Source organism: Notolepis coatsorum (assembly GCF_963971535.1).
Source record: "Notolepis coatsorum genome assembly, chromosome: 15".
NCBI classification, from domain to species: Eukaryota; Metazoa; Chordata; class Actinopteri; order Aulopiformes; family Paralepididae; genus Notolepis; species Notolepis coatsorum.
This window is the reverse complement of record NC_140179.1, coordinates 1,833,975-1,857,297: the sequence shown is the minus strand read 5'-3', so window position 1 is coordinate 1,857,297 and position 23,323 is coordinate 1,833,975. Positions and strand designations below refer to the sequence as shown.

Genomic DNA, 23,323 nt, shown 5'->3' with positions numbered 1-23,323 from the left:
CGCCCCCCCACACACACACACAGCAACCTCACAGCATCGTCCAGAGGCGCCTCCTGGAGGGCAACATCACGCGTCTCCGGGGGTTGGAGCCCCGCGACCCCAACGACGGCAGTGTGCGCTCCCCGCTGGTGGCCGACAACAAGGACGGCAACGACGGCGGCGAGGAGAGGAGCGAGAGCACGGCGGACGACTCCACGGAGGAGAGGGAGTCCCCGGAGGAGAGCGAGAGGAGCCTCCGGTCGGACGAGGAGGAGGAGGAGGAGGAGGAGGACGGCAGCGAGACGGGGGGCGGGGCCAGACAGACGGCTGAGAGGAGCGAGGGGACAGGGAGGAGCCTGACCCACCTCACTGCTCTGCTGGTCCAGTGCAAGGTGTGGACCCTCTCTTCTTCTTCTTCTGTGTGTGCGTGTGTGCGTGCGTGTGTGTGTGTGTGTGTGTGCGTGCGTGTGCGATTATCTGAATAATCTGGATGAATTTCTGTAATTTGAGGACCAAATGAGGACGTCCTTGTTTTGTTTGACTACTGTAGTGTTAAGGTTAGAGTTTGTTGAAGGTTTTAGGGTTAGGTTTTTAAGGGTTAGTTACAGAATGAATATAAGTCTATGTAATGTCCCCATATTTCACATACACGTGTGTGTTTGTCTAACATATAAAATGCAAAACATATAAATGCATCAAATTCTAATATTTTACTGAGATCAAATTTGAGAAAATAGATCAACTGATATACTGTACATACTACCTGGGGCTTCTTGCCACTCACCCTGGGCGCGTCTATTCGAATACCAACCGTTTTGTGCGTTTTGCTAATCTGATTGGCCACTGACGTTTCTGGTCATGTGACATGTGCGCCCAATCGCGTGACGCGCCCATTTCCGCCCCGACCAGCAGCAAACTACCGAACGCCTAGTTTATCACTGGTTAAGCTTAGGCGACTCTTTCGAAGTTGGTTAAGGTTAGAGTTTGGAATCAGGGCTGGCGTTCTATCGCCCTGCTATAAGACAAACTCTAACCTTAACCAACTTCGAAAGAGTCGCCTAAGCTTAACCGGCGAAAGAACTTGCCGTCACACGATTGGTGCACATGTCACATGACCAGACACGTCAGTGGCCAATCAGATTCGCAAAACGCACAAAATGGTTGGTATTCGAATATAGGCCGCCTGGGCCCCGTACCTGGTTCAACTAAGTCGATCAAAAGTCCCATTAGCCAGCTTAAATTAACCCCATGATTGATGTCAGGCTATCTCGTTTCTCTAAGCCTGATTCGGTCTCAAACAATCTCGTTAATTCGAACCAGACTTCAGTAATCAGGATAATTGCGCGTCCCCGTCTTACCTCAAAAGGGGGAGGCGTCGATCGCCGAAATCCTGATTTATCTAACGGAATAATGGCAACTCCAGTCAAAGCAAGATCGTCTTTTTTCAACGCTGGCGAGCAGGAGATGATAATGAACGCGTATGAGGAATATAAGACCATAATCATGGGCAAAATCAAACACTGCCACCGCTGCGGGAGCAAGACAAGAAGCATGGCAAAATATCGCAGACAAGTTAAATGCGTAAGTGTTTGGCAAATATATATTATTTATTATTTCAACTCTTTCAGAATAAGTAGATAAAAACAAGCCCAAAGAGTATCAAATTGATACGAATTAATAGATACTTATGATGATATAATGTACTGTATGCGCGTAGGTCTCTCAGGATTGTAGGATAGTGCAGGACAGAGACAAGACATGCCCAGGACCATGAGAAACAGCGGTACACCCTAAGACAGTGGCAGGTCAACAGGTCAGTGGCAGGTCAACAGGTCAGTGGCAGGTCATCCCAGGTCAGTGGCAGTTCATCCCAGGTCAGTGGCAGGTCAACAGGTCAGTGGCAGGTCAACAGGTCAGTGGCAGGTCAACAGGTCAGTGGCAGGTCAACAGGTCAGTGGCAGGTCATCCCAGGACAGTGGCAGGTCAACAGGTCAGTGGCAGGTCATCCCAGGTCAGTGGCAGGTCAACAGGTCAGTGGCAGGTCAACAGGTCAGCGGCAGGTCAACAGGTCAGTGGCAGGTCAACAGGTCAGTGGCAGTTCATCCCAGGACAGTGGCAGGTCATCCCAGGACAGTGGCAGGTCACGTCAGGACAGTGGCAGGTCAACAGGACACCCCACCGTCCAACACATCTTCATCCCTAGTCAAGTGGAAACCAGTGATTAGTGCCTAACGAATGTATTTCCATCAACTATAGTCCCTTCTTACAAACCGACACACAGTAAAAATCGGTCCAAATACACACCGCTCTCTAACTCTACACACGACATGGACTAATCGGTGTGAGAGGAGAGGAGTGGAAGATGACAGTGTATAGTCATTGTCTCTCTACCTTCCTTTTGTCCTCTCTCTCTCTTTTCTATCAGAGCTCACCAGCCCGTAATGGCTGCATGTCTGCGAGCGAAAAGGTGTTTCATAAGAAGCTGGGATCCTCGTGGGCCCTCTCTCTCTCTCTCTCTCTCTCTCTCTCTCTCTCTCTCTCTCTCTCTCTCTCTCTCTCTCTCTCTCTCTCTCTCTCTCTCTCTCTCTCTCTCTCTCTCTCTCTCTCTCTCGCTCTCTCTCTCTCTCGCTCTCGCTCTCGCTCTCTCTCTCTCTCCCGCTCTCTCTCGCTCTCGCTCTCTCTCTCTCTCTCTCCCTCTCTCTCTCTCCCGCTCTCTCTCTCTCTCCCTCTCTCTCTCTCTCTCTCGTGCGCTCTCTCTCTCTCTTCACAGTCTAATGGCTAACAGAGTAGACTTTACGGAACACGGTCTAACAGTGACTCAACTCAATGCACAGCAGATTCAATAGCTGCCTCAGCAGGGTAATAATAGGCTACTTAAGTGCAATTATATTTTTAAGCATCAGCCCTCAAACAATGAACCACCACCAAACTGGTTAAAGATTAAAAAGAAAGAAGAAAGAAAAAGGCTGAAAGGCTGCAAAATAAACATACTCAACATAAACCAGTGTGATTAGAATCCTGTGAACTGAACATTCTAATGATCATGTGACAGCGGTTAGTGTGTGGAGAAGAAAATAAAACACCTCAAAGGGTTAAATGCTGCAGACGAGGAACCGTATGAATCCATTTTTGATTTTGAGATCAGTGCTTGTTTTGAAATCACAATATCTAAAAGCTCTAACACAATTGGCAGTGTTAGAGGGTGGGAAAGCCGGTGGGTGGGGATTGGACGTTGTGGACAGCGACTCCTACAGGTCGGTTGGTGCGCCTGTACAGCAGAAACAGGAAGTAGCGGGGGGCAGCGTGAGCCTCCCACTCGTTACTCATCGCCACTGAGAGTTTGAGCTGTCTGGTAAAAAGATGCGGCAGGCTGCCTCCTTGTGTACCGGAGGGGACACGTGATGCAAGGCTTCTATCCTCACTACAGCCGACCAGTGGGAGGCATAGTCTAGCAACGTTCAAGACAGGGGAGGGATGAATTGGAATTACGAAATTGGGATGGAAGAAAAATAGAAAATAAGGAGAAAAAGTGGATAAAAAAAAATAAAAAATCTAAAAGCTCTTGTTGTTGTTAGTCTTGTGTGCATTCATAGTTCAATACAGTAGGTTGTGTAAAGGTGCTCTTTCAGGTGATATAGGCTGACCTTCACGCTCCACGAGATGGGGATTGATTTATCACCAACCGTGAGTACTACACAGGTTTGACTTCAAAGCCTCCACATCCAGTATTGACCGAGAGATGAAGTCAGACGACAGTAGCGTGCGTACCGCTCACAAGGATCAACTCTGTAGAGCGATAGACGAAAATAGACCCCCTCCAATTAAAGGTGACTATAGCCTTGGGGAGTGGGTGGAGGCAGAGAGCAGACTCATCACCTCACCTAAAAACAATACACCTGACCTGGGCCACTAGTCTAAACACAGGGTGTCACTCCGGCGCCCTCTGCAGCACACCTTCTGTCACTGCTGCGACGCGTGGACGTTTGAGAGGACGCCTGTCAACGTCCCCCGTGCGTGAATAGATTATAGTTCGCTCAGATTTCAGATAGGATGTTGTTCAGGGAATCTGTATGATTCAGGGCTAGAACTTAGTGCATGATTGAATACATAAACTCATAGCCGGGTCCCGTCTGAGAAAGATCCAGAGGCGTAATGCTTAGTATCGTGGAAGGATTCATTCTCATTATTTGGGACATCATCTGCAGCCACGCGTGAATTGTTTTTATTTTTTTATTTTTTTCCCCTCCTTTTTTCCCGATTTTTCTCCCATCCCACTGTTAGTCGTTATGCCAATTCCCAACCCCCTTCCTGGTTGTTGCGCACTCCCCCCTACTGTTGGTCCGGGAGGCCGGAGACTGTCACATGCTTTCCTCCGACGCATGTGCAGCCAGCCGGCAGCCAGCCTGGCAGCGCAGGCTCTCACCGGGAGAGTGTAACGTGTGGAAGGTCACACTACCTCTCTCCAGATCCTACCCTCGCTGTGCAGGCGCCCCGACCGAACTGTAGGGGTCGCTGTCCACAACGCCCAGGACCCACCCACCAGCTTTCCCACCCCCTAACACTGCCAATTGTGTTAGTGTGAACGACCAGCCAAGCTGATAGCAACGCCGAGAGCTGGATTCTAACCCAGCGTCTCCAGCGTTGATGGCGAGCGCCTTGCCCACTACACCACCTAGCCGCCCACGCGTGCGTGCGTGCGTGCGAGGGTTGAAGTCAGTGGGAGGAGTTTTGCATGTACTTATTATACTTGAAAGTTCCAGAGATGCTATTTTTAAACTAGCGAGCCAAAAGAAGAGGTAGGAGGCGTGCCCCCTGCTGGTGAGCCTGTGAGCCTGTATATAGGAGCCAGATCCATGGTGACTGTGAGTGTTCCATCTGAGGGGAACCCGCGTTGGGTCATGTTGGCAGCCTATAGATACAGTGTGATTATTGACAACCATGGCGGCCATTGACAAGCATTTCCCAGACAGACCCGAAGCCTCACTTCAAGGGGCAGTTCACCCAACAGAAAAACAACAACATATTTTCCCCCCTTACCTGGAGTGTTCTGATCCATCCATCCATCCAGATAGTTTCAGTGTGATTCGTCTAGTTTTGAAGATATCGGTCGTTGAGATATCTGCCTTCACTCCAATACAATGGAGTTGAATGGCACTCGGTCAAAGCACCGACAACATACTTTTGAAAAACTCAAAAGCAGTGTCTGTTTTCAGAAACAACAGACCTCGTTGTGAGCAGTTTCATGTAGGAACTACTTTCTACTGAAGTACATTCCCCCAAATTGAATAAATAGCCTTATGATTGTAACACCAACATGTCCATGTATGGACATGTACAAATATGGAACATTATTTCAGCATGCCAGAGGGTTCTGCATTTATTCCATTATGGTTGTGAGGAATCCTATCGGTGCTTTTTCCGTGGCAAAGATGCCGATGGAGATGGATATATATATCAGTGAAAGGCTTATATTGGCTGACGGACAGATCTGTCTTGCTGTTGAACCATGGGGACAGGGGGTGGGTGTTGAGTGAGACAAAGGCCACGTAAAAAAGAAATATGGAGGGGCCATAGCCAGGCCATAATATGCTTTCAGTAAATACACAACACAGTAACATTGCCTATATTATAGGCAATGTTACTGTGTTGTGTATTTACTGAAAGCACACACACACACACACACACCTGACAACAACGTGGGAGGTGGTCACCATATTGCTTCTTTCACACGCAGTGCGGCCATATGCCACCATGGCCATAGCCTACACCTCTCATCCAGCTCGTAGGTTGCGACTAGCGCTCATGAACAGGTTTTTCGCCGGACGGGCCGGGGGTAACAATCTAGCCGAGCACTGACAGAGGGGGGAGGAGGGGGTAACTTCACAACACCGCTTACAGGCGAACAACCTCCCCCCCCCCATTAATGTCTGCTTCCTCCATCTTATGAATCACAACCTTGTGACACGACGCGTCCTGCAGGCAGCGGAGCACCAGAGGGACGCAGAGGAAGAGAAAGGTCATTAGAAAATCAGGCCAAGCTGCCTGTTAGCGAGCCTGCTGCTGCTGCTGCTGCTGCTGCTGGGAGCAGCCTGAGTGAGAGGGAGGGAGAGTCAGGAGACTCTGATGTTGTGCGTCTTGCAATGTTGCAAAGGGTTAATATGGCAAAAATAAGATATTCCTTTATTGATCCTTGGGAAAAATCCAGGCATCATAGCAGCATGGGGGAGGGGGGAGGAGAGGTACAGGTATGGGCATGGGGTAGGGTAATAGAAAAAAGACAATGAATATAGGCAATACAATTAAATCTTGATATAAAAATATGAGAAGAATAAACTGTGTAAACAAAGGTGCAGGTGAGGGTCTGTATGCCCTATCGGTTATAATATACGTTGCATTAAATATAGGGGGGGGGGGGGGGGCAGAGTGTCCCTTGCCTTTTGAGGGCCCTAGGGGAGAACTGTGTAGTATCTAGGGGTGGGAATCACCAGTTTAATCACGATACGATACGATATCGATTCTTTGGACAACGATACGATATTATCCGATATCACACAGTCTGCCACGATACGATACGATTCGATTCAGGTGCCTGCGATCGATATGAGACGATATTATGTGCCCATTTAATACAATCAGTAACATTTAAATCAACAAACAAAAAAGGCAATGGAAATATCATGACATTTTTATTTTTGAGCTCTTCCAGACATTTAAATGAAAAACAATCTATTGTTTTTAATACAAATAGACCTCCTGTTCACTGTTTTTGGTTCATTTCTTTTTTCTCTCGATATTAATATCCTATTCACTGTCACAGAGCTGTATTTTGGCTGGAAAAGCATATTGGGAATCCCAAGGTGCAGTACCGGCCAGATCCTGTTAGTGGGGCTATCCCCGAGAATGCACCCTCCCAGTCCCCACTTCTCTCTGCCTATGGCTCTGGGTTAGCTTGTTAGCTCACGCTAAAGTAACGTTATCTTCGATCTTTAACGCGACGTGGGCATAATGGAGTGACGAGGATTGCAAAGCAGGTTAGATGCATTGGACCCGTTGTGGAATAAAACAGCAGGGACATGTTTTGGGTCACAGAATAGGCACACTAGTCTTGCTCTAGTAGTGACGCTCTAGACGCTACTGGCAGCTGTTGATGTTAAACGGAGTTTGAGTTTCACAACACTGGGCGCGGGGCGATGGCGTTGCCGTCGCCGGATTTTCAAAATAAGAGTATCGCAATATGAATCGATCTTTTTACGTGGCATCGATCCTATTTGATTATTGATAATAGATCGATATATCGATCTGGATCGATGTATCGTCCCACCCCTAGTAGTATCCGAAACTTGTTGATGCCGTAAGCTTCAGACGCTCTCAAACTTTGAATCCTCCCGTTCCATATCCACGCACAAGAAAGCACCGACCACGAAGTAGTATTATCAACTATTTAATGTCCAACTCGGGTTACACGTTCTTGTTTCCTAATTATATATAGAGCAGCGAGATTAACAAAGTTTATCCAGGGAAATAGAGAGAGAGGTCTAAAAACTGTCTGGCTCCACTCTCTCATCACTTGGCCTGACCACCGGTAAAATCTGCGTTGTTTTCTTTCTAAACCAAAGCTGTCACCTCGCCGCAGCTGACAGTAATCAATGACATCACCGTTATCCTGTCAAACTAAAAGTCCCTCGGCCTATCAGCCAAATATCCTGTTAGAAACAAACTAACAACAAAGAAAACATTCTTACTGATAGACATGGATTGTCTTAGATATTACTTCTGTAATAATAATATCTATCTATTTATCCTATGAAATACAGGGCCAAAATGCTTTTCTATTAACTGCTATTAACTGAAATTACTCTTAATTACCAGACTAGGCATTTAGGCACCTACAAACTGATTGGAGGTTCATTCTCACCATCCAAACCCCCTTACATTTCAATGTTGTTTTTATGTTGTTCTTTTTTTTTTATGGCATTTCTTCTTTATTAGGAGAGTTTCATCTGGAATATAGTAGGTTTGTTTTTATTCCAGTGGTTACAGCCACAAGACTCAGCTAATGAACAAAGAACCTCATATTTGCCTGTTGTTTAGTGTTAGTCCTGGTCTCGCTCCGTCAATCAACAAGGGGCCAGAAAAATGTCTCCATTCCTATTTTTTGTTGGTGCGGGGCAACACATTTGTTTCCATTTGGATCACTGATTGGGACCTTTAACCCAGGATACTTTAACACAGGATCAATAAATGAAGATCATTAAAGACCTCAACGGTGATCCGTTTATCCATCGACTGAGATCCTTTTTTTTTTTTTATCCACTTTTTCTCCCATTTTTCTATTTCTCTCCCATCCCAATTGTCGTATCATCCAATTCAACCCTCCCCTGTCTCGAACGCTGTTTCTTGCCTCCCACAAGCCGGCTGCAATGTGGACTAAGTCATACATAGCACGAGTCCCCTCCGGTACGCGAGGTAACAGCAGTCGCATCTTTTCACCTGCGCGGCGCGATCTTTCAGCGCCAGCTGGGTCTGCGCTTTGGAGGGGCGCCAAACTCAAATTAGCAACTCAAACTCAAAACCTTGCCTGACTGGCTTCTAATACCGGCCCGCTCCGGATAAAACCCATAACTAAGACAATTATGTGTCCTGCGACAAGATCACACTGACCCCAGACAAAGCTCTAATAGTCAATCAGGAGCTGTTTTTCAGCTGACCGATCAGTTAGTTCCAGACTATAATTAACTCAACCGCTAAATTGGTTTGGGATAATATTCTACACTCTAGTAATATATTGAAGACGATAAAGAGCTTAGAGGGGATTTTTAGGAGTCAACGTACACTTTGCACGTTGTAGAATCAGCATCTTAAGCTGTCAAGAAGCGAAATCCACTGGACCGAGACCGAAGATTTCATCATTCAGTGGGTTTGTTATTAACTTTATTAACACTTTTTTTAATACAGCCCTCATTTTAGAGTGTAATTTCCCGGAACTTGCGGTGTGACTTCCTCGTATGAATCCGTACATATAAAATACTTGGAAGGTTCCTACTGGTACTTAAATGTAGGTAAAAATACAAGCCTTCTATAGCTGTGCACTTAAGAGAGGTATATGTTTGCTTTACTCCAGCTCTACTCTATGACGGCCTGTGTTACATTCAATCCTAAAATATGGCTCGTGTAGGCCTTGAATGTAAAGTGGTGGACACAGAACACTGGACAAGAGTTATCAAAAATAACAATATTTATTTTGGAACAGCTAAGTTAAGGGCAAAAGATGGGGAGCTGGGTACTCCAGACTCCCTAGTTCAGGATATAAAAAGCACAGGGTCAAAAGAATAAAGCAACAAAAATGGTCAAGCAGCAAAAATGTCAAAATGAGAAAAAGCAGTGTGAGCAGGTGAGGTCTGGAGTGCTGTGACGAGGACAAGCTCTGTGACGTGAGGACTTGACAACTGCTCCATGCACCCTGCTCTGCGTTTGTAGGGCGTGGTGCCTCATCACCACACCTGTGATAAATTAGAAAGCGGCCATTTTAAACACAAGCAAAACAGAAAGAAGAGTGTGTCAATCAAACCACCCATTAGTGACAACACACTACAACCATGTCACGTACGTGGGTTGTTCATTATCATTATTGACATATTTTTAACACCATGTAACATCAGGTTAGTATATTTAATATGTGTTATTTTTTATTTGTGTGTGATGTGTGTCATCTCCTAAACCCTTTTTCTTTTCTCCCCTTCCCAGATGCCACTCATCTCCCTGATTGAGCTGATTGCACCTGCTTGGTGCACCTGTGGGCAGTCAGTTGGGATGAGTGGATATAGCCTGGAAGATGACACACATCCGGGCGCCTCATTAGGCGTGTTCGAGATGGATTTCGGTTTGCCTCGAAAGTAGACGAGAGTAGCCGAGTGAAGCCGGGGGAGGAGTTAAAAAGGCGGACACTTCAGATTTCACGAGAGCCTCTCGCCTAGTCTCGCATGGCAGATACGCTTTCACGTCACCACACACACATTACACACCTGTCCAGCTCATTATAATGCGATGGCCGTGTGCAAAATTAGATCAGATTAAAATGTACAGCACACCATATACTGCTATAGTGGAATATACTATTCATATACCATAATGTATACCATCTTGTTGCGCGCTCCTGGCCGCACGCACACACAACAGACTGCTGAATAATTCTGTTTTGCATCAATATATATATGTATACTGTGTATATTGAGGCAAAACAGAATTATATATACAGTATTGAGGCAAAACAGACGACGCATGTGTGTATGTGTGTGTCTGACAGCTTGAAGTTTATCATGATGATAACGCATAACATAATAAAGTTTTCAATCAATCAATCAATCAAACGTCTCATAACTCCCTGGCTGTCACATGGCTGGTGACTGACAACTTTTCTGAGCCAATAGGCGCTTTGCGCGACCGTAGCAAGTCGCTTCCCAGCCGGGAGCAGCCGAGTGAGAGGTACTGTGGCGCCTCGCTCTGAAGGCTGCTTGTGGCTCGCTCCTGCGAGAGTTCCGCGCCTCGTCTCGTCAGATTTTCAGAGCAAGTCGGACAACATTCTAACCGTCATGCAACGCGCTTGGCGAGGCCGTAGTAAAACCTGCGCAGATCTGCGTCCGCCTATCCCATCTCGAACACGCCTATTGTGTCACTTGCCGGTGGTCACGGTGTTGGAGGTTGCCTGCGGTTGCCACGGTGGTGGAACTGTGTTTGATTAGCCTTTTGTTGATATTATATTTGGCCTTGCCCCATACCTGTATGGGACTGTGTGTTCGCCCTGTTCACACTGCTGCCTGGTATAGGTATCCGTGCTAGTGTTTCCACCAGGTAGCATCTAGATATATATATATAGACTGGCCTCTGTGTTAAATTGACACATTCATGGGGGAGCATTTCTGTATTATTGGCCTCCTTATTTAATTCCTATTGTTGTCTGTTTGTCTATTTATATTTACCTTGTTTGTCCTCCCATATTCCCTTTTCCCTGTGTGTTAAATGTTGTGGGTTGTTGTTTTCCCTTTCCTATAGTGTGGAGGTTTGAATCCCTGCCACATATAATAAATATTATTTACCTTTTGGAAAAACGCTTTGTATTATTTCTTGCCTGCCGGGACCAGTGCATAAAGCACCTACTGGACGGACTGGTTTTCATGTGCAGTCCGCTCCAGCTTATATTCCTTATGGTCGTCAGACCTTTGTACATGACAAAGCACAATGTGATTACGCACCACAGACAGTAAGTATCCCTCCACCATGTGAAAGTAATACGTAACAGCCTACTAGGAGCACATTTTCAGTATAGACCCATTTCTCGACTTGTTCTTATTCAAATTCATACAATGAAATAGAAGACAAACATAATAAATCCCTGGAGTGTGAAGCTTGCCTGCTAAACTCGCATGCATGAAAAATTATCGTCACAACTGCTATGAGCAAGCGCAAAAGCTTATTTTTTTTTATTATTGCATTTCATCCATATACATATATACTGATACATACGGGATCATTCCTATGTTCCCCGGGTCCTATGTTCCCCGATTGATTGATAAATTGATTGAACATTTTATAAATTTTTATTATTTTATTAATTACTAATTTCTGCCTTGTTTCGAACTGGTTAAGCTTAGGCCCTCTTTCGAAGTTGGTTACGGTTAGAGTTTGGAATCAGGGCTGGTGGTCTAAAATTTTCAATCAATCAATCAATCAATCAATCGGGGAACATAGGACCCGGGGAACATAGACATGCTCCCATACGTACAAGGAGGTTACACTGAGAAATTACATGGTAGATGTCTTGTAATTGTCGGTAAATACACTATAAACTGTACCTACATTTAAGTACCGTTAGGAACCGGTAAAGTATTTTATATGTACGGATTCATACAAGGAAGTCACACCGCAAGTTCCAGGAGATTACACTCTAAAACGTGGGCTGTATTATAAAGTGTTACCATTTTCTCTTTGACTACGCAACGACCTGCAGTCTTCAACCCAAGAGTTATGACTCGGCTGGGAATCAATATAGCTATTCCGGTTGTAAACCAGCAACAGCACAGTGCCTAAACAAACCCTCTGGAACACCACAAGCAGACAGGGGAATAACTCTTATGGACTGATAGGCTGTTTGTTATGCGTGTGCAGTTTATTGGAGCTACTGACTACTAGGGCTTTATATTTCAGTCTGGCACTTTTGGCGAGCGGGCAGCCGACGGGTCCCAACAGGGCTGTTGCAACCTGTTTGATAAAAAAGTATTTTTTTTTTCTTTATTTTTTTTTGAAGCAAACATATGGATATCGGCTTTCCTCTGAAGAGGTTCCACGGAGCTGGATGAATGTCGCTTCCTCCTTCAATTAAGGCACACACTTTGTCTCCCGTCACTAAAGGTCGTTTCCTATTCTGTCCCCCCCCCCCCCCCCCTGCAGTGCTGCGACACTGAAGTCAAGGCGTCCATCGACACCGGCAGCCAACACAACCACATCTCCAGCGCCTGCTGCGGAAGGCTCGGGTGGGTGGAAGACACACGTGTTCTCAGCATACTGTACAATGCAAACAAAATTATGTGTACCCCGGCATATACTGTTATGTACCATGTTAGTCCTGTGTCTTGGACTGCAGCTGACTGCTGCTAATTAGCTGATTGTTGCTAATTGGACACCTGCCTGCAGGCTTAAAGGCACTTCCCCACCCACACACATGCACGGTCCCGGTTGCTAGAAGAGATTATTGAAACAGTTGTCTCTTCCCTTTCCACCAGTTTGATCTTTAGTTTGTGCTGGTTATCATAGTTAGAATAGTCTTTTGGTTTAAACACAGACAATTGATGTCTGTGTGCACTAATGTTGCTTCCCTTTGAGCCAGGGTCGTAACAATACCCACAAGTACACACACGATCCATTGCATGCAGTGCAATCGGTAGGCAATGTTAAGACACCAGCAACTATATTTCAGAGAGATAGGCTTGTGTATGAGACCCCATAGACATGTTTTATTTTACTAATAGGCCATTGTGTGTGTGTGTGTGGTGTGTGTGTGCGTGTGCGTGTGTGGGGTCGGTCAGACTGGTACCCAGACAGGACGGGGCACCTGGGCTGCCCAACATGGTGAGGGGTCTGCAGCTCCAGCTGGGCAGGCAGAGCGTCCAGTGCTCAGCTCATGTCACAGGTAAGACCCAGAACCAGCGCTTGAATCACCAGCCACTAGCTGCTAGATTTGGGGCTTGGAACGGCCAGTTATAGATAGATATAGATAGATATAGACGCAGGCAGCAAATATAGTTTTTTGTAATGTATTCGTAAATTCATTCTTCGGAGCCACGTGTGTGAAATATACCTGCCACTGGCTGGTGAACCTATGAATCAGAAGTGGCCCCAGGCTAGATGTGTACACGTCATACCCACTTTCTGTTGTAGTAATAATTGAAGGCTGTGTACTGTGAAATTTATTTGAATAACATTGCAAACAAAAGGTGACTGTGACCTGCGCAGCTAAAGCTGGGATATTCGTTGCAGAATTTCAAAAAGCACAGTTCAGTGCTCAGAAACAGGGTGATCTTCTGATGTGTCATTTCTGCATGCTTGCTCTATAAGATGAGGCTCCCCTGCTGTGTAATTGCTGCATGCTTGCTCTATAAGATGAGGCTCCCCTGCTGTGTAATTTCTGCATGCTTGCTCTATAAGATGAGGCTCCCCTGCTGTGTAATTGCTGCATGCTTGCTCTATAAGATGAGGCTCCCCTGCTGTGTAATTGCTGCATGCTTGCTCTATAAGATGAGGCTCCCCTGCTGTGTAATTGCTGCATGCTTGCTCTATAAGATGAGGCTCCCCTGCTGTGTAATTTCTGCATGCTTGCTCTATAAGATGAGGCTCCCCTGCTGTGTAATTGCTGCATGCTTGCTCTATAAGATGAGGCTCCCCTGCTGCTGAGAGGACGCTGGCGTTTGATGTCGCCGCTTCTCAGTCGCTCCACTGAGTTAACGTTCCTTCCCTTACTAAACATTTTTTGTCTGGGCTACTAACGTTAGATTCAGATCTTTTTTACTTTGCCATAACAGTGTGATAATTTTCATTTATCCGGTTTTTGTGTTTACTCACCCTCTCTGCTGATCAGCTGGGCTAGTGTTTGCTACCTGCCCGCTGTCAGCGTCAGCTGTTAGCATCGTTAGCCCCGTTGTCAAACTAGCCAGCCGGCTTCCCTCTACTCCTGGGTTTTCGGTTTGGATCATCTTTTTTTTCCATCACATGTTTTTCCCCAACTGGATTAACTCTCTACATGTACCTGGATTGTTCGTGAGTTCTGATCACTCCACCGCAGTGTGCTGTTGTCCGAGGCTGGATTCGTTGTGTGTGGCTGGTCGTTAGCCGGTTAGCTGCTCCGGTCGATATGCTAACATACTCCTCTCACCAACTTCGGAGCTTTTTCAACGCAGCTGCGCCAATCTGGCTGGATACCATCAGATCACTCGGACTCCTTCAACGCCCCCGCTATATACATCGAGCATCCCGCTACAAACTCATCTGCACAGATTCCACTATTCCAGTGGTAGTATCTGCTCTGCGCTTCCGTGTTGTTCATCAACGTCATCACAACACACCTCACGTGCGCACCAGCTGTCTGAAGCCCCTGGCCTGCTCAGACAGTAGCACCCCTCCCACTCTGCCTGTCTCCTCCACAGCCACGTTCATGCTGCTCAATACTCGCTCCCTCAATAACAAGGCACTACTCATCCATGATATCATCACTGAAAGAAAACTGGATTTTTTATGTTTGACTGAAACATGGCAAAATAAACAGGATTTCATCACACTAAACCAAGCTACACCCCCTGGTTACATCTACCTCCAGAAACCGCGCTCCACGGGCCGTGGCGGCGGGCTGGCTGTCATTCATCGTACAGACTTCCAGGTCAAGGAGATCCCCACTCCTGATCTCACATCATTCGAATGCATTACATTCTCTCTCTCCGGATCTCCTGAACCTCAACCTCAATTCGCCCTGATTTACCGCCCCCCCAAAGCCTCCACCACCTTCCTGTCAGAGCTAACCGAGCTCCTGTCCTCCTTCTGCTCCAGGTCCCTCACCACCTATCTGCTCGGAGATTTCAACATTCATGTTGACTCCACCAACTGCAACTTTGCCGCTGATTTCCTGTCGCTTCTGGACTGCCTCAGCATCACGCAGCATGTCCAGGGCCCCACCCACTCCAAAGGTCACACTCTGGATCTGGTCTGCTCCACCGGTAACCCCCCCTCCCACCTGCAGTGTCTAGACCTTGCGGTATCTGACCATCACGCTATTCTTTTCACTGTTCCTATCCCCCCGCCCAGGCAGCGCCCAACGCGCACCCTCACATTCAGGGACACCAAGTCAGTGTGTGCATCAGCCCTATCTGACCTCATCACTACCCACATGGCCCCGGTTCCCTCTGATACCTCCCCGGACACCTTAGCAGCCCGTTACAATGCCGCCCTCTCCCTCAGCCTGGACTCTCTGGCGCCCCTCAGAAGCCGGAATGTGTCCTTTCCTCGCCCTGCCCCATGGTTTACCTCTGACCTCCGCTCTATGAAAAGAGTGGGTCGACGACTGGAGCGACTCTCCAGGCGATCTGGCCTCACCGTCCACCGTCTGGCCTTCGTCGACCACGTGAGGTCCTACAGAGAGGCTCTCTCCAAGACCAGGACCGCGTACTACTCCACCCTCATCACCTCACAGCAAAATAACCCCAGATCGCTTTTTTCAACCATAAATCGTCTCCTCCGCCCTCTCACTGCCTCCCACACTGATGCTCCTGACCTCTGCTCTAAGTTCCTGGACTTTTTCCAGGCTAAAGTGACTTCCATCCACCAACAACTCATGGTGCCCGCCCCCTCCCCTCCTCACTTACCCCTGACGCCGGACTACATGCTCCCAGCTGCATCCCTCCATCCCCAGTGCTCTCTCTCCTCCTTCTCCCCAGTGGATGTTCCGCTGGTCATGAAGCTGGTTACCAGAGCCAAAGCTTCCACCTGCTCCCTCGACCCCATGCCTACGGTACTGGTCAAGGCCTGCCTTCCTACCCTCTGCCCCATCATAACGGACATCATCAACTCCTCTCTGTCATCTGGAATAGTTCCCTCCTGTTTCAAAACCGCCTCCATCACTCCCATCCTAAAAAAGCCTGGTTTGGACCCTGAGGTGCTGGACAACTACCGGCCGATCTCCAACCTTCCTTTCCTAAGCAAAACCTTGGAAAGGGCAGTCGCCGCCCAGCTTCATCAACATCTGTCCAACCATGAGCTCTACGAACCCCTTCAGTCAGCCTACCGAGCACATCACAGCACAGAGACCGCCCTCATCAAGATCACTAATGACCTCCTCCTTGCTGCAGACTCCGGACACATCAGCCTCCTCATCCTTCTCGACCTCTCCGCGGCGTTCGACACAATATCCCACTCAGTCCTCCTCAAATGCCTCTCTGACAACCTAGGCATCACCGGTACAGCTCTGTCATGGTTTCATTCATATCTCACTAATAGATCTCAGTTTGTCAGCGTCAGCGGCTCATCCTCCCCCCCGGCCCCAGTCAACCACGGTGTCCCCCAGGGCTCTGTGCTGGGTCCCCTACTATTCACCATCTACATGCTCCCCCTCGGTCAGATTATACGTCACCACGGACTCAACTTCCACTGTTATGCTGATGATACTCAGCTCTACATCAGCACCTCACCATCCTCCCAGCTCCCCCCACAGTCTGTAGTCAACTGCCTCCACGCTATAAAAACCTGGATGGCAACCAAATTACTCAAACTCAACAGCAAAAAGACAGAGCTCATGGTTGTGGCCCCCAAGGCACTGCTCGGGAAGGTTGGAGATCTCCTCCTCCACGTTGACGGCTCTTCCATCTCCCCGTCTCTCGAAGTCCGTAACCTGGGCGTCACCCTTGACTCCACACTTTCATTTCACTCCCACATCAAATCTGTCACCAAGTCTGCCTTCTACCACCTCAGGAACATCTCCCGTCTCCGACCCTCACTCTCAGACTCTGTGGCGGAGACCCTGATCCACTCATTTGTCACCTCCCGGTTGGACTATTGTAATGGAGTCCTGTTCGGGGTACCCAGCAAAGCCCTGGACAGGCTCCAGTATGTCCAGAACTCAGCTGCCAGGGTTCTCACTCACACCAAGCCCTGGCAGCACATCACCCCCACCCTCATCCATCTCCACTGGCTTCCAGTCAGGTTCCGCATCACCTTCAAACTCCTGCTCCTCACCTACAAATCCCTCCATGCCCTCGCCCCCCGGTACCTGTCTGATCTCCTCCACCAGTACACTCCATCCCGGAACCTACGATCCTCTGATCTAGGTCTCCTCTCCATCCCTCGCACCAGGTTACGGACTTTTGGGGACAGAGCCTTCAGCGTGGCGTCCCCTACCCTCTGGAACTCTCTCCCCCCCGAAATCCGCAACGCCCCAACCCTGGACACCTTCAAATCCGCTCTAAAAACACACCTCTTCACCAAGGCTTTCCCCATCAGTTAGTTTTAGATTAAATTAGGTCCATTATCCCCTACTTTCCCTCATCCCCTTTCCCCCTCCCCCCCTACTTTCCTTGCCCTATTTTTTGTCCTGATTGTAAAGCGACCTTGGGTTCTATGAAAGGCGCTATATAAATTTGATTTATTATTATTATTATTATTGTGTAATTGCTGCATGCTTGCTCTATAAGATGAGGCTCCCCTGCTGTGTAATTGCTGCATGCTTGCTCTATAAGATGAGGTTCCCCTGCTGTGTAATTGCTGCATGCTTGCTCTATAAGGGGAAGAGAAAGTCCTGAAATGTGCTGGTCATATAACATTTTGCACTCGGTATTCAGATTGCAAACCTGACCTTTCGCTGTCTAGGCAGAATGACAGGGAGACAAAGGTAGATTAAAGGAGCATGCATAATTCATTATTTTTTTTTATCCACTTTTTCTCCCATTTTCTATATTTTTCTCCCATCCCAATTTCGTATCATCCAATTCAACCCTCCCCTGTCACGAACGCTGTTTCTTGCCTCCCACAAGCCGGCTGCAATGTGGACTAAGTCATACATAGCACAAGTCCCTTCCGGTACTTGAGGTAACAGCAGTCGCATCTTTTCACCTGCGCAGCTCGATCTCTCAGTGGCGAGGAGTAACGCGTGGGAGGCTCACGCTGCCCCCGACACTTCCTGATTCTACTGCGCAGGCGCACCAACCGACCTGTAGGAGTCGCTGTCCACAACGCCCGATCCCTACCCTTCAGTTTCCCTCCCCGTAATACGGCCAATGTGTATTACTGTGGACGACCAGCTAAACTGAAAGCAAATGTGGAGCGCTGGGCTCGAACTGACGAGCCCAGCGTCTCCAGCATTTCGTGGCGAGTGCCTTGCCCACTACGCCACGTAGCCGCCCTGCATAATAAATTTTTAAGAATTCAAATATTATATCTGTTTACATCCAGGTGACATCATGAATTCAAATGATCTCTGTGATTTCTAGTATTTCAGAGAGAGTGGTGCATGTTTACAAATATTGACTGAAGTGTTCTGGAGCACAGAAATAACACATCAATAGATCTTTAGCCATTACACTTTTAACTTATTAAAGGGCCACATCACCAGAAATCAATGCTGATTTATTTTGCACATCTCACACATCCAAAAACTCTAAACTGTTTTGCACACATTAATTTAGTTTGACAGTTATTGAGAGTAAATAATAAATGTTTTCATTTCATTTCAATTCCATGTAATGTAATTAACCCATTCAGTGCCAACCACGAGTATAGTCGGGTTAACTCGCCATGCGTTGAGTGCCAATCACGAGTATAGTCGGGTTTTAATCGTTATTTCTTTTATTAGTGATATCCATTCATTTTTCATCCATCCAGCCTGACGTTATCATTGGGAATGGGTCTGAGCTCGCAAATGGCAAATACCGCCACCTATCGTCTCCCGGATGGTATTGCACATCATTGGATTGGATTGGGTGGGACTGTGCATCAAAAAAATAAGTCTGGTCCAGGTTTTACTTCTCGGGCATGTACTATTGCATTGACTGGGGGACTGGGAGCATCGTGGATCATTGTGTTTTGGACTATAACGTTGGATCAATGGACGCGATCGATATTTGGAATGGCGATCAGGAATTGGATTAATCTTTGTGCATGACATGACAAAATGACAAATAAAAGTGCGATGTTTATAGCAGCGGAAAATGTTTATTTTGTACATTATCTAACGTTAACACGAACCTAAACTAACTTTAGGTTAGTTGTAACGTTAGTTTAGGTTCGTGTTAACGTTAGATAATGTACAAAATAAACGGTTTCCGCTGCTATAAACGTCACACTTTTATTTTGAAAACCCCAGAAAGGAAGTCATTATATTTGCTTTACCATCCTGTTCTGTGTTAGCTCCGGTTAGCTCAGAGCGTCCAGTAGTTAGTAGTATATTATCAATACCAGCCATTGGATTACTGTTTTCTAAATTGGGGAGGCTTTTAATCGTCAAGGTAAGAGGATTTTAAGTCATGGTATCCATAAACTTCAATCGGTTCGGATCCTTTGAAGGAATGAGAATATCAACAAACCTGTAGGGAACGTCAGCTTACTGTCCTGCCTCACTTCCAGTGATGAAGCTAAGCTATGCTAACGGAGCGACTGTTCCCAAAGCTAAATGCACGCACAGAGACAAAAAAGGTATGTATCTTCTTGTCTAACTCCAGGGAAGATGTTAAATAAGCTAATTTCCCAAAATGTTGGAGTTTTCCTTTAAGCGTTCGCAAATATCCCCGTCCTCCCATTGATTAAAGCGGTGGCAATCTAGACCTAATTTGGTCATATGGGCGTGGCTCTGAATTAGTTAACACAACACAAGGATTCAATGTCCCTGATGACATCACTGGTGGCCATATTCAAACTAATCTACTCTTAATAATTGTCAAACTAACTGAATGTGTGCAACACTGTTTTTGGATGTGTGTGAGATTGTGTGTAAAATAAATCAGCATTGTTTTTTTTGGTGAAGTGGCCCTAACCCATTCTCCGCCGATGACGTGTTAACACGTCATTCTCCGCCATGCCTAATCTGCCAATGACGCCGTAAGGCGTCTTTGAGATCAATATTTCATATTTTCGTCATGGTATTCATATGTCACTCACGGAGTCTTGGGTGATGCTGTCTGGGCCATCACAACTCTGCAACGCTTCAATACCGCCACCTCGTGGCCGATCGACGAGTTGCCAAACCGGAAGTGACCGGAAGTGCTTGGTCCGTCCCCTATTTTCATCCGGTCACTCGCTTAGCGTCCCGGGGCTCAATACAGACACCGTGGATATTGATCTTTGCTATAACTCAATAATCAACATGATTTGGACGTGTATTAGTAATATACAACCCGGAAATGGATCGCATCGATCAACATCCCATAATAGCGATCTTTTTGCTCCACTCTCATCACCCAACGCTACGAGGAGACTGGGGTGAGTTTCAGCGTTTTTCTTTACCATTTTCAAACTGCTCTGATCAATATATCACCCATACTACATGAAGCATTTAACGTCGGTCATTGAATTATAAACGACCCCCCCCAGATGACCAGTCATGACGTTTAGGACCATGTACAGTTGACATTTTTAATATAACGTTGATCGGCATCAAACTGCATTTGATCATCTAATACAGGGGTTCCCAAAGTCAGGGGTCGCGACCCACAGGAGGGTCGCGAGCCGCCGCGGGGGGGTCGCCAGGTGATTTACATCACAGTAGCCTAGAAGCGTAAACAAGGCATGTCTGATTCTATCCATGGCGATCACCTGAAGGCTACATTGGCAGTACTTTTAAATACACAAGAATCTGTCCCGCGGCTATCACAACTATTAGTGACTGGAGCCACTGTCTGTGAGTGACGCTGCTTCTGTTCAGACTCTCTCCGTCAAAACATAGCCTATGATAATCGCCTTTTACTGGAATATTCCAGAACGTTGTCATTTGTCGGCCTATTTATGAATCGTTTTCAAATAAACGCTAGATGATCGATAGTATATGTGTGCGCACGCACGCTCGTACCGCGCGCTGATAATCGCTGCTCTTATTTCCTGATGGCTTTTACAGTGAAACAGCAATATCACATATAGTGGAAACGCTTATATCTCAGTGAAAACGAGTCTCGATAAAAAAATCGATAATTGTATTGATCCAGCGTGTGTACAGTATAACACATGATCCGCGCGGCTCAGCGGCTCCAGAATGAACTCTGGTAACCCCGGCTGCATCAGTGAGACGTAAAATGTGGAGTCAGAAATCCTTTAACCCATTCACTTTCATTGAGTCCAATCCAAAAGGGTGATTTACCATCTGGGAGACGATAGGGGGCGCTTTTTTCACATCTGAGAGCCTGGGGTGACTGGAATATCCAACGGTAGGCTCGCTTGATGCAATATGATTTCAGATCGCTAATAAAAAAATTAAATACGAGAATTCTCGTGAGTGGGCATTCAACCAGCGTGGCGCTCAAAGTGTTAAGCATGGATTCGAAACACGTATATATCCGTTGTTCGTCCCCAATGTGTTAATGGTTTGTAACATGCACACGCACTCATTTCCTGTTGACCTTGATTAAATCAAGCGGGTTTGTTCAGGTACGCTCACTCGCAACTCGGAACGAAACTAATCGAAGTGCAAAATTCGTATCCTCTTCCTTTCCAACCCCCCTTCTCTCCTTACCTTAATCCCTTCCTTCCTTTCCTGTCTTTCAGAGGACGAGGCGTTCGACCTGTGCCTGGGCCTTCACACTCTGCTGGAACTCAAGGTAAGGTCTGCATGATGCCGTCTGTTTTACAACTAAATGTTTGTTTTTAACACTTTATTGCAATAATTCCAGATGATTATTTTACATGTTGTTTTGACATGAACAGCTGTCCTGTTGTAATTAGCATACGTATAGCTGGTTGGGTGAATTCGGTCCTTTTTTGCAATTGAAGAGGCCTTTAAAAAGAACAATTAAAAATCTAAAACACAAGAGCAGTTCACCTCTCAATGTATCTCAATACAATTCAGGTTAGATTTAGTCTGATTTCTTTCTTGAAAACTGCCTCCCTAAGTTTCTTTTTGAAGCCAGATTTGTTACCCGCTACACTAAGATGTTGTGGGAGCTTATTCCAGTATACAATGGCTCTACAGTATATAATCGTTTTTCTTAAGTGTTCTGAGAATTACAATTCAAAACCCACAGACTACAGTATATGTGACAAACTGAGTGAGGAGAAAACACAAACAGGACAACGTACAGAAGCACTGGATCCAGATCACATTCATTGGAAAGTCTCTCTCTCTCTCTGTTGTGAAGGGCCAGATTAAACCGAATATATATATTTATTTATATATATATATATTAATTGTATTTGTATATTCTCTAATATTCCCTGATATCCCTTGTATATTCCTTGTACAATATGCATTGAATATCCATTCTAGCCTACTGAACATCCCATAATAGTCTCCATTCTACTATTGGTCGAGACCTTGGTGCCAGGCTGCCATACCCCTCAGACCCAGTTCAAACGTACCGCTCCACATGTACGAACAAGTCCTAGTTCCGCGTAGGAATCTGACTACCGCACCACTAATGGGACTATTTGTTCATAGTGCGTATATATACTGCGCTACTAAAGTAGGACTTCCTTTTCAGTCCAGTTTCTTACCCTCCAATAGAGTCACAGACGTAAAGCCTCCCCGCGACGCCACGTGTGGGAGTAAGGCCAAGTTCGCCTACCATCGGTATTGAGACATCGTGTATATTAATATTTGAATAGTCATATTTGGCACTATATCGTCGAGTTGGACGTAGTCTATTAAGCTAATAATAGTCTGTTAATATATAGTGCTTCGTGCGGTGAGAATACTACCGTATTCGGTACCCCATCGTTTCGGGCAGAGAACTGGCTGCTTATCCAGGGTGGTTGACCCCACGTGAAGCTGCACCCGAGGAGCCCCAGAGCCGACGAGCGAGTGGACCTGTATACCGGATTATTCTACCGACGACAGCCCGCCTTCCCAGGCACGGATTATGCTTTGTATACTTTGATTATTCGATGGATAAAGACCCCCGACACTGCCGTGTGTTGGAACCCCCCCCCCTGGAGAGGACGCAAGGTGAGGAGACGCTCTGCAAGACGAGGTCGCTTCACGTCTCTCCTCCGTGGACCGGATGACGCCGGCCCACAAAGAGTCCACCTGCTTTCATCTGTGGTCCAAGGATCGCCGGCGCATTGAACGGCACTACAGTGGGTTCACCTGGGATACCCTTGGCCGGATGAGGCAGCC

The 23,323-nt window shown here is 46.7% G+C and overlaps 1 protein-coding gene across 1 annotated transcript in view; it reads left to right on the top strand.

Moving 5' to 3' along the window:
- nrip2 (nuclear receptor interacting protein 2) overlaps window positions 1-23,323 on the top strand; it is an 89,283-nt gene that overhangs the window by 51,672 nt on the left and 14,288 nt on the right. The window contains exons 2-5 of the mRNA XM_084330693.1: window positions 24-371; window positions 12,424-12,506; window positions 13,059-13,162; window positions 21,757-21,809. Of these exons, the coding sequence (XP_084186819.1) occupies window positions 24-371; window positions 12,424-12,506; window positions 13,059-13,162; window positions 21,757-21,809 (588 nt within the window). The remainder of the gene's footprint in view (window positions 1-23; window positions 372-12,423; window positions 12,507-13,058; window positions 13,163-21,756; window positions 21,810-23,323) is intronic.